The 12,009-nt window shown below is 37.7% G+C and overlaps 1 protein-coding gene across 7 annotated transcripts in view; it reads left to right on the forward strand.

Annotated features, from left to right (window-relative positions):
- BRCA2 (BRCA2 DNA repair associated) overlaps positions 1-11,457 on the forward strand; it is an 86,425-nt gene extending 74,968 nt beyond the window's left edge. For all 7 annotated transcript variants that reach the window (XR_013407876.1, XM_077974177.1, XM_077974176.1 and 4 more), the window contains 3 exons: positions 5,901-6,145; positions 8,022-8,168; positions 9,598-11,457. Coding sequence is in view for 6 of the 7 variants with exons in the window: in XM_077974177.1 (XP_077830303.1) it covers positions 5,901-6,145; positions 8,022-8,168; positions 9,598-10,218 (1,013 nt within the window). In the remaining variant the exon portion in view is untranslated. The remainder of the gene's footprint in view (positions 1-5,900; positions 6,146-8,021; positions 8,169-9,597) is intronic.
- The last annotated feature ends 552 nt before the right edge of the window (positions 11,458-12,009 follow it).

Here is a 12,009-nt window from a genome sequence, read left to right on the forward strand (position 1 = left end):
ACAGTTTCTTTTAGACAATCTTTGAGTTAGAGAAAATTCTTTTAGTTTTCTCTCATCTCAGAATATTTTCTTTCTCCTTTACTCCTTGAGAATTGTTTCAGGATATAGAATTTGTAGTTGATAATTTTTTCTTTCAGTACTTGAAAAATATTGTGCCACTTCCTTCTGGCCTCTGGTTTTAGATGAGAAATCTATCATCATTTAAATTGGTGTGTCCCTATTTAAATGCATTTTCAACTAACAACGGGTTTATTGTGACATAACCCCATCATAAGTCGTCCTCAACTGTGTTTCCAGATAAGGCTACATCCACAGGTACTGGAAATTAGTCACAAGGCATCCTGTAACATCCTGGAACCTTTCCTTATGTCAGTCAGTCCTGGTCACCTGTTTGTTCCCCTGCATTTTTTTCTCATTTCTGTTCAGAAGAAGAAAAAGGTAAAGATACTTCTTCTGTTGCTTTCCTTCAGATTTAGGAATAATAGAATTCTCAAAAATGTCATTTTACCAGTTTAGTTGGGGAAGGAGATTAGACTCTGAGCCTTCCTGTGCTTAGCTCTATGCATAATATTCTGTTTCTTTTTTTTTTTTTTTTTTTTTTTTTTGGAGACGGAGTCTCGCTCTGTCGCCCAGGCTGGAGTGCAGTGGCCAGATCTCAGCTCACTGCAAGCTCCGCCTCCCGGGTTCACGCCATTCTCCTGCCTCAGCCTCCCAAGTAGCTGGGACTACAGGTGCCCGCCACCTCGCCCGGCTAGTTTTTTGTATTTTTTAGTAGAGACGGGGTTTCACTGTGTTAGCCAGGATGGTCTCGATCTCCTGACCTCGTGATCCGCCCGTCTCGGCCTCCCAAAGTGCTGGGATTACAGGCTTAGAGCCACCGCACCCGGCCAATATTCTGTTTCTTAATCACCAGATTTTAAATTTTATATCATTATATGCCATGTTTGTAGGTTTTAGGTGAATGTTTCCTTTTTAAAATTTAATTTGTTGTTAAAGTTCTATTAGAAAGTTTCAAGGAGCCACCTTAAACCAGAATTCTTTAACACCCAGATCTAGTCATGATGCCTCCCAGCTTAAAATCTTCAGTGGTCCCCTGTCCCTTAGAAAATGAAACCCAGACTCTTTCATATACCCCCAAAACCATTCAACTTCCTGCCTTAAACCACCACCATACACACGTCAGCTAAACTCTTCTTTTTAGGCTGGGCACAGTAGCTAATGCCTGTAATCCCAGGACTTTGGGAGGCTGAGGCGGGAGGCTCACAAGACTAAGGGTTTGAGACAAGCTTGGGCAACATAGTGAGATTCTGTCTCTACAAAAATAAAAACTAAATTTAAAAAAAAGAACTACTTTAAAACATAATAAAACAAACTACAATTTCATATTCCTTATGCACAATAACATTTAATGCTTCCTACCTTTAAAAATGTTCTTTGTTTTCCTTAGAATGCTCTTTTGTTCTCCACCTTTTGATGAATTCGTCCTATTCATTATTTAGCTCAAATATTACCTCCCTAGTCAGATGCTTACAGTCTGGGTTAGATCCTCCTTTCTCCAGCTTTTCAAGCATTTTGTTTGGCTGTTTCAGCACTTGTCACATGGTCCATGATCCTACCTGTACATTTCTAAATAAGCCACCTGCTAGCCCCAGTAATACAATGATCTCTTCAAGGACAGGGAGTCAGTTTGGATTTCTACTTCCACTTCGGACGTCATGGGTTGAAGCAGGGGTCAGTTGTTGAAAACTCCAGGTATACAGCATCTCATACAGTTCTCATAGTCACACTGTTCATTTGCTGTTATCATTCCACTTGACACATGGGTAAACTGGAGCTCAGAGAGGTTAAGTAGCCTGCTCAGGGTCACAATGCTATAAATTGATTTGAACTCATACTTTCAGGCCCTAAAGCTCTTACATTCTTTCTTATACTTCATACTGACATGTATCAGTTATACAAAAGCAACATGAGCATTTGAGAGTTGGGCTTAAAGCAGGGACATCTATATTTTTAATGCTTTGTTACTGTATTACAGAAACACTGTGATATATAATGAGTTAATTAAATGAGAACATTTCTTAGGTTGGGAAAGATTTGTTTTGGGGAAAGCCTGTTTCCCTGGGAAACAGACTTACAGATTTCATGTAGGAGATTAGAAAATGCCCTTAGGAACAGCACCTGTGAGGAAGCAAATGCAGCAGGATTGGGCAGAAGGAGAAGAAAGGTTCAGTCAATCCCACAGGGACTTCTGGAGCTGGGACTTGGGAGTCATGCTAGCCTGAGGCAAGAGCCAGCCATTGCATACTGGCTCCTCCAGGGAGGGGCGTAGCCTTAAGCAAGACAATGCCTTTCAACAGAGGGCAAGTCCAAGAGGGAACTCAGAGGTAAATTGTCAATAGCTAGCACTCCCCAGAAGCTGGAGGATCACGTGCCTTGGTCCGGAAGGGGATCTGCACCCGCACCATGGCATCCACTCCAGGTGGAATCTGACAGTGGTTTTATAAATTGCTAAGTCCTTTATTGTTTCAATGAAATTTTCTGAAAGGAATTTAAAAGATTTGAAGAATTCTATGCAAGTTCAGAGTAGGCCAGACCACAAAGCTGCAAGTTTCTTCTTATCCTTTTACCTTGTGAAGATTTACCTAGTGTAGGATTCTAAAAGTGTTACACTAAAAATTCTTCCAGTTGTTATCAGTTGTACAAGATGCATGATAATTGAAGAAATAAGTAAGGCTTCCATTTCTTTTGATGGAATTTGATCCAGACATGAAACCTCCACTTATGAAAAAGTGAAATGAGGAAACTACACTGTTTAGGTTTTATTTTTCTGTATGTTAAATGTTTTTCAATAAACATGTATTTTATAATTGGGGAAAACAAGATATATATATATATATATATATTTTTTTTTTTTTTTTTTTTTTTTTTTTTTGAGACGGAGTCTCGCTCTGTCGCCCAGGCTGGAGCGCAGTGGCCAGATCTCAGCTCACTGCAAGCTCCGCCTCCCGGGTTCACGCCATTCTCCTGCCTCAGCCTCCCTAGTAGCTGGGACTAAAGGCGCCGACACCTCGCCCGGCTAGTTTTTTGTATTTTAAAGTAGAGACAGGGTTTCACCGTGTTAGCCAGGCTGGTCTCGATCTCCTGACCTCGTGATCCGCCCGCCTCGGCCTCCCAAAGTGCTGGGATTACAGGCGTGAGCCACCGCGCCCGGCCAACAAGATATATTTTAAAAGGACATTTGGGAGAAGGACAGTACTATCATCAAGTTTTGAATATAATTAGAGGCAAATTCCAAAATTAGAAAATGGAACATGCTTGAGAAACTTATAAGTTCTTTAAAAGCAGTGTTTAAAATTAAGATCCATTAAATACATTTACTTGTAAAATGAAAAGAAAGAAAAGATGAACCAACACTTGCAATAGGATAAACAAGTCCTTATCTGAGAATGACATTTCCATTCCCTGTTATTTATAAGGGGTACATAATTCTCAGAGTAACAAAAGCAAGAAAGTATAAATAGTAGAATTAAATGCTTAGTGCCTCTTCCAACTCTAGCTTTCCTAGCCTCAGTTCTATCCTGGTTTATCCCAGGATAGAATAATGGATGGCACCTACCCATCTTTCACTTTAGAATTTTATAACTCTTGGCCAGGCGCGGTGGCTCACACCTGTAATCCCAGCACTTTGGGAGGCCAAGGCAGGCGGATCACTTGAGGCCAGGAGTTCAAGACCAGCCTGGCCAACATGGCTTGAACCCGGGAGGCGGAGGCTGCAGTGACCCAAGATTGTACCACTGCACCCCAGCCTGGGCCACAGAGCGATACTCCGTCTCAAAAAAAAAAAAAAAAAAAAATTTATAACTCTTTTTATTTTGAACTAATTTCAGACCTTTAAAAAAGTTGCAGAAATAATGGAATTTTCAAATATTCCTCACCTAGCTTCCCCTGTTAACATCTTGCATAACTGTAGTACAGTTAGAATCAGAAAGTTAATAGTGGTATAATCATTACCCATAGTGTAGATGTATTTGAAAAATTATTTGAGTTTAAGGTATTTTACCCTGTTTCCCCTTTTTTGTTCTAGGATCCCACATTGCATTTAGTCATTTTTTTCCCCTGTATTTTCTACCAATCTTTAACACTTCCTGTCTTCTTTTTCATGATCATTATGCTTTTCAATGGACTGATCAGTTATTTTGTAGCATTCCCCTCAATTTGAGTTCGTCTGATGTTTTCTCATGACTAGGATCAAGTTATGCATTTCTGGCAAGACTACCACTGAAGTGATGATGTGTCTTTCTCAGTGCATCATATCAAGGGGTTAATGATGTTGATCTTAATCACTTGGTTAAGGTGGTATCTGCTGGGTTTCTCTTCTGTAAAATAACTTCCTTTTTCTTTGTGGTTAATAAATATCTTGGGGGAGATTCTTTGAGACTGAATCCTATTTCACATCAAACTTTAGCATTCATCAGTTAATTTTGTTTGCAACAATTGTTACTGTGGTATTTGCCTAATTATGATTTTTCCCCCTTTCTTTCCTTCTACATTAATTGGAATTCATTGGAATTCTATAAGAAAAAGCTGTGCGCTTTCCTCCAGTGTACTTATTTGGTTATTTATATCAGTGTGGACTTAAGAACATTTATTTTATTCTGCAGGTTAAAATTTCATGCCTTCATTATTTTATTGTTTAACTTTTTTTTTAGTTTTGACCATTAGGAGCTTTTTCATATGGACTCCTGTGTTTTTTCAACAAGCTTTCTTCACTTTTTGAACACTTCCCTATTTTTTGACATCATAAGATGGTCCAAGTTCATCTTGTATGTTCCCTGCCCTAGTCTTGGAATCAGCCATTTCTCTTGGCTCCTTTTTTTAGTAGAAAATGGTGTTTAGATCCAAGATCTGGTTGCTAGATATGCTCATTACTTTACTGTGTAGGCATCAGTACTGCCAGGCCCTCTCAGCAGACAGAGGTGGGAAATGTTTGTCTTCCATTTTGGATTCCCTCGTTATCTAGTTGGATTTGTTTGTTGATTGGTTTGTTGGGCATGTGAAATATCACTGTGGTTCTTGGAGTCAGACCTGTACAAAAAGATATACTTAATGTCACTTCCTCCTCATCCCTGCAGTCCCAATCCTAATCCTCCTTTTTCCCCCACTCACACCCTGTTCCTTTAGTTTCTGGTTTATCCTTCCTGATTTTTGCTCAACTGAACAGATACATGTATATTTTCTTATATCCCTTCTTCCTTATAAGAAGGGGAACATACTCTAGCCTTTCTTTTGTGCTTTTCTTTTTTAACTCAACACTGTATCCTGGAAATCAGTTCATAGAAATCGTCCTCACTCTTTTACAACTACGTGGTACACCATTGTTTGGATGTACCATAGTTTATCCAACTCTATCCTGTATATGTATAAAAGCTGCTTCCAATATTTTATCATTATAGTGTTTCAGTGAGTAACCTTGTTCACAGGTGTTTTCATGAATCTTATGTTCATGTGTATTTTACTGTTATTAGAGGTCTATCTTCAGAGTGGAGTACAAGAAATGGGATTACAGGATGGAAAGGTAAATGCATATGTGACTTTGCTAGGTGTTGCCAAATTTATCTCCAGAAAGCTTGCACAGATCCGTACTCCTGTCAGCAATGTGTGTGTATACCTACTTCCACATGACCTCAGTAAAAGAATGTGTTGTCATATTGGTATTGAAATTTTAGCACTGTAAGTAACAGGTCATTTTGGAAAACCTGAGCTTTCACCAAATTCAGCTATTTTGATTTGCTTTTACTATTAGCATATACCAAAATAAATAGGCATATTAGAGGTTCCTTCCTTGCATCTTAAAATTCATCTAACACATCTATAATAACATTTTTTTTTCTCCATTCTAGGACTTGCTCCTTTCATCTATTTGTCAGACGAATGTTATAATTTACTGGCAATAAAGTTTTGGATAGATCTTAATGAAGACATTATTAAGCCTCATATGTTAATTGCTGCAAGCAACCTCCAGTGGCGACCAGAATCCAAATCAGGTCTTCCTACTTTATTTGCTGGAGATTTTTCTGTGTTTTCTGCTAGTCCAAAAGAGGGCCACTTTCAAGAGACATTCAACAAAATGAAAAATACTGTTGAGGTAGGGTTACTTTTCAGCATTACCACACATTTTGGTATTTTTCTATTTTGACAGTCAAGTATCAAGGAAATAGCTTTTACACAAATTGGATAGTTGAGGTAGTATGTGAGGTAAAGTTTAATTATATATTTATTGCCCATGAACCTCAGGAGATGGGGGAATGGGGAAATGACAGCAACTAGAAAGAGAAGAATGACTTGAAGGGAAATGAGTTAGGAGAATTTGTGAGAAGGATGTTCAGAAATGCAGACTATGTAAGCAAACTGGAAATTGGTTACAAGAATAATATGAGTTATCTGTGGTTTGCAGCAGTTGGCATTGTGGTTAGTTAATAATATGGAGACTACAGGTTTACATTTAAACTCCATATCTAGTGTTTTATACAGATTATATCTCTTTGATTTGAATTAATCCCAGATAAGAGACACTGAAATTATTTTCCCTAGATCATGTATCCATTTTCTGCTTAAATCTGTATATACATTATATAATACTAGCTGGTGTATTGAGTGTTTACTATGTGTCAGACCTTGTTCTAACCTTCTCATTTCATTCTCCCACAACCCTATGAGGTAGGGAACTGTTTTTCTATTTTATCAGTGAGAAACAGGGTAAATGGCTTGCCTTAGGTCAAATGCCAAGTTAGTAAAACTAGGATTCATACTTAGGCCACCGAATGCAGAACCCAAACTAGGAACTGCTATGCAATGCTGCTTCCCAGTAAAATTTGAGATTTCATGAACTGGTGACTAGTGAAGAATACACAAAAAATAAGCCTCCTAATTCTATAGTTTAATATTTGAAATGTGTGTTATTCAGAATTTATATAAAAATATTTTTTTAAAGCATTAGAATAGCTGTATAAAGAAAGCTATGTTGAGTTGTATTCATTATTTAGTTCCCATACAGTGTATCTACTACTTACACCCCAGATTTTCTTTCTTTTTTTTTTTTTGGAGACAGAGTCTTGCTTTGTCATCCCCAGGCTGGAGTGCAGTAGCACAATCTCAGCTCACTGCAGTCTGCACCTCCTGGGTTCAAGCGATTCTCTTGCCTCACCCTCCCAAGTAGTTGGTACTACAAATGCGTGTCACCACGCCCAGCTAATTTTTGTATTTTTAGTAGAGACAGAGTTTCACCATGTTGGGCAGTCTGGTCTCGAACTCCTGGCCTCAAGTGATCTGCCCACCTTGGCTTCCCAAAGTGCTGGGATTACAGGCATGAGCCACTGAGCCCGGCCTACACCCCACATTTTCTCTGAGCCATCTTCAAAGGCAGTTTACTAGTCCTGCTGAAGAGACAACTGTCATTTACATAGCATTTTAAAGTTTTACAAAATACTGTCATGAATTAGGTTAAACCATGTGAAATTGCTGATATTTGACCAGCTGTGACTTTTCAAACAACAGTTTCATGTAGTTTAACCTATACATTATTTCAATTAATTCTTGGAACAGACGTGAGGTAGGTGAGGCAATTCTCTCTTTTTACTAACCTACAGAGTACCTTTATAGATGTGAGATGATTCCCAGCTATTAAGTAGTAAATAGAGCTGGGACTTGAGCCCCAATCTTCCAGCTTCAATTCAGATCATATGACAGCTTCCTGATTAAACTAGATGACTAAGGAGATCTCTTTCCTTCAGACACACATACTTTTTCTCTCTTCCCCTCTCCCTATCAGCTAGATTCCCCTAAATCACTGATACTGGTTTTGTAATTTTGCATTGGCATGTTTGACAATTGGTATCACATTTTTTTGGTTTTTCATTCTTTTTTGGTCTGAACTTTTCATTTCTGCTTTTAAAGGAAATACTTTCGGAAACAAACATGTGGGTTTGCAATTTATAAAGCAACTTTTCCGCTTATTTTCTTAGAATATTGATATACTTTGCAATGAAGCAGAAAACAAGCTTATGCATATACTGCATGCAAATGATCCCAAGTGGTCCACCCCAATTAAAGACTGGACTTCAGAGTCGTACACTGCTCAAATCATTCCTGGTACAGGAAATAAGCTTCTGGTAAGTTAATGTAAACTCAAGGAATATTATAAGTATTATATATGGAGGCCATCATATATTCTGTTGTATACCTAGTAAACATGGTAAAATGTAATTAAACTTAATTAGAAAGTGTTATGTGGTTCCTATAAATATAGGTTATTTAGAAATTTTATTTATTGAAGCAAGATATGAAACTTTGGGTGCAAACTTTCCAAACAGGTGCTTTTTTTTTTTTTTTTTTTTTTTTTGAGACGGAGTCTGGCTCTGTCGCCCGGGCTGGAGTGCAGTGGCCGGATCTCAGCTCACTGCAAGCTCCGCCTCCCGGGTTCCCGCCATTCTCCTGCCTCAGCCTCCCGAGTAGCTGGGACCACAGGCGCCCGCCACCTCGCCCGGCTAGTTTTTTGTATTTTTAGTAGAGACGGGCTTTCACCGTATTAGCCAGGATGGTCTCGATCTCCTGACCTCGTGATCCGCCCGTCTCGGCCTCCCAAAGTGCTGGGATTACAGGCTTGAGCCTCCGCGCCCGGCCAGGTGCTTTCATATACATGTGATTGAAGTGTTTTTCCCTATTTATTTCACTGTTCCATACAATTAGGGTTGTTTCTAAGCTGTTTGTAAGCTGTTTCTAAGCTGTTTAAGTGGTTAAATCACAGTAGATGCAAATCAAGCTAAAGTCTTTAATATTGGCTAATGGCTGATTCTTAAATAGCTAATACTTGCTAAGGGTATCTATATTAACTCATTTAATCCTCATAACAACCCCATGAGATAAAACCTACATCCTCACTTAACATTGTCAATAGGTTTTTGGAAACTGATTTTAAGGGAAGTGATGTATAACAAAACCATTTATTTTTCTCATCAGTGTTCTAACAAAACAATGTTGAAAGAAATAACATTGCTCAAAGACCTGCTATATATTGTTTGACTCAAAGTCACAGTTTCCAAGAACCTGTCAATGATGTTAAGTGAGGACTTTACTGTATTATCCTCATTTTATAGATGAGGAGACTCATCTATAGAGAGCATAGAGAGAGGTTAAGCAATTGCCTAATAAAGTCATAAAGCTAGAAAAGTAGATATTAGAACCCAGGTAGTGTGTGTTCTTAAGATGGCTTTAAAATGTTTATGTTTGTTTAATCTGTTAATAATAAAAAAGAAAAGATTGAAGCGTAAGTGGTGTCCACTACCTCCTTTTAATCTTTTACTGTGATTATTCCTCTTCTTCCTTTCTTTTAATGTCATTTTATATGCTCTTATGCAAAATTACTTCCATCTAGAATAGGAATAATGTGAATTGAAATCACCTAACCTATTAGCAATTAGGGGAGGGAGATTGTGTGTAATATTTGCGTGCTTAAATATTTTCAATGGAAAAAGTTACTTCGATTTAGTTTTTTATGTTAGTACGTAATTATGATAGGCTACGTTTTAATTTTTTTATCAGATATCTTCTCCTAATTGTGAGCTATATTATCAAAGTCCTTTATCACTTTGTATGGCCAAAAGGAAGTCTGTTTCCACACCTGTATCAGCCCAGATAACTTCAAAGTCTTGTAAAGGGGAGAAAGAGATTGATGACCAAAAAAACTGCAAAAGGAGAAGAGCCTTGGATTTCTTGAGTAGACTGCCTTTACCTCCACCTGTTAGTCCCATTTGTACATTTGTTTCTCCAGCTGCACAGAAGGCATTTCAGCCACCAAGGAGTTGTGGCACCAAATGCGAAACACCCATAAAGAAAAAAGAACTGAATTCTCCTCAGATGACTCCATTTAAAAAATTCAATGAAATTTCTCTTTTGGAAAGTAATTCAATAGCTGATGAAGAACTTGCATTGATAAATACCCAAGCTCTTTTGTCTGGTTCAACAGGAGAAAAACAATTTATATCTGTCAGTGAATCCACTAGGACTACTCCCACCAGTTCAAAAGATTATCTCAGACTGAAAAGACGTTGTACTACATCTCTGATCAAAGAACAGGAGAGTTCCCACTCCGGTAAAGAAGAATGTGAGAATAATAAGCAGGACACAATTACAACTAAAAAATATGAGCATTTGCAAAGGTGACAATAAATTATTGACGCTTAACCTTTCCAGTTTGTAAAACTGGATATAATTTCAAACCACACGTTAGTATGTACGTTGCACAATGAGAAAAGAAATTAGTTTCAAATTTACCTAAGCATTTGTATATCAGATGTTCTTGGCCCAACTCTGTATTGGTATACTTTTGCTTCAGTTGCATATCTTAAAACTAAATGTAATTTATTAACTAATCAAGAAAACCATCTTTGGCCGAGCTCAGTGGCTCATGTCTGTAATCCCAACACTTTGAGAAGCTGAGGTGGGAGGAGTGCTTGAGGCTAGGAGTTCAAGACCAGCTTGGGCAACATAGGGAGACTCCCCATCTTTACAAAGAAAAAAAAGAGTGGGGAAAAAAAATCTTTAAATCTTTGGATTTGATCACTACAGGTATTATTTTACAAGTGAAATAAACACCATTTTCTTTTAGATTCTGTCATTAAATGAAATGAGGTCTCTTAGTACAGTTATTTTTATGCAAATAATTCCTTTTAGTTTAGCTACTATTTTAGGGAATTTTTTTTTAAAGGTAACTCACTATGAAATAGTTTTCCTTAATGCACGTGTTGGTTCTGCTGTAGTTCCATCCTGTTCAAAAGGCAGGATGAATGTGATAGAGTGGTGTTTCCTTTTGAGCAATTCCTCATCCCTAAGTCAGCATGATTATAAGAAAAATAGAATCTTCGATGTAACTCTAATTCCTTTTTACTATTCCAGTGTGATCTCTGAAATTAAAACTAAAAATTCAAATACTTTAAATCAGAAGATTTCATAGTTTTTTTTTTTCCCCCAACAAAATGGTCATCCAAACTCAAACCTGAGAAAATATCTTGCTTTCAAATTGGCACTGATTCTGCCTGCTTTATTTTTAGCACTATCACAGGACCCAGAGCCTATGCCCTTTTAAACTTACCACAAAAGCAGATTAGTTCAATTTAAGATGATATTCTCATTTGTTATTTCTTTTTTTTTTTTTTGGAGATGGAGTCTCACTTTGTCGCCCGTGTTGGAGTGCAGTGGCATGATCTTGGCTCACTGCAGCCTCCACCTCCCGGGTTCAAGTAATTCTCCCACCTCAAGCCTCCCGAGTAGCTGGGATTACAGGGACACACCACCATGCCCAGCTAATTTTTGCATTTTTAGTAGAGATTGCATTTTACCATGTTCGCCAGGCTGGTCTCAAACTCCTGACCTCAGGTGATCCACCCGCCTCAGCCTCCCAAAGTGCTGGGATTATAGGCATGAGCCACCGCGCGCAGCCTTACTTGTTACTTTCTTATGTTTAATAGAGAAAAGGGATAAAGCAGTTCTAACTAGGAGTTAATAGCATGAAGAAGTTCTTAAATCAGATGTTTTAATGCCTTCAATTTATATATAATATCATGTTTTCAAATCTAATTATAAATATGTTTAAAGCCAAGAATAAATCTTTTAAAAAATTAACTTGTTTCCTTCCATAACTGTGATCCATGATTTTTCTCTTCTGTAAAAAGCATTAACAAAAGTGTCTATTTTGCTACTCCTTGTAACTTAAGTATTCTGCAAGTCTTATTAATGTGACTTAAGTTTTATTTCTAAAACAGTTTGGTTTTCACATCCTAATTTTGCAGTGATCTACTCTAGAACAAGGAATAAAACTTGGGTTTCAGGAGAACAGAAAATTATAAGAATTTCACCTTTTCTTGTTTGAATCCTTGGTAAAACTGCTATTGTCTGTTCTCATGTAGAACACCCATTATATTGATAGATATTTAATGCACACTTTTTTATAAATTA

The sequence above is a fragment of the Macaca mulatta genome, chromosome 17, assembly GCF_049350105.2.
Source record: "Macaca mulatta isolate MMU2019108-1 chromosome 17, T2T-MMU8v2.0, whole genome shotgun sequence".
Taxonomy (NCBI): domain Eukaryota; kingdom Metazoa; phylum Chordata; class Mammalia; order Primates; family Cercopithecidae; genus Macaca; species Macaca mulatta.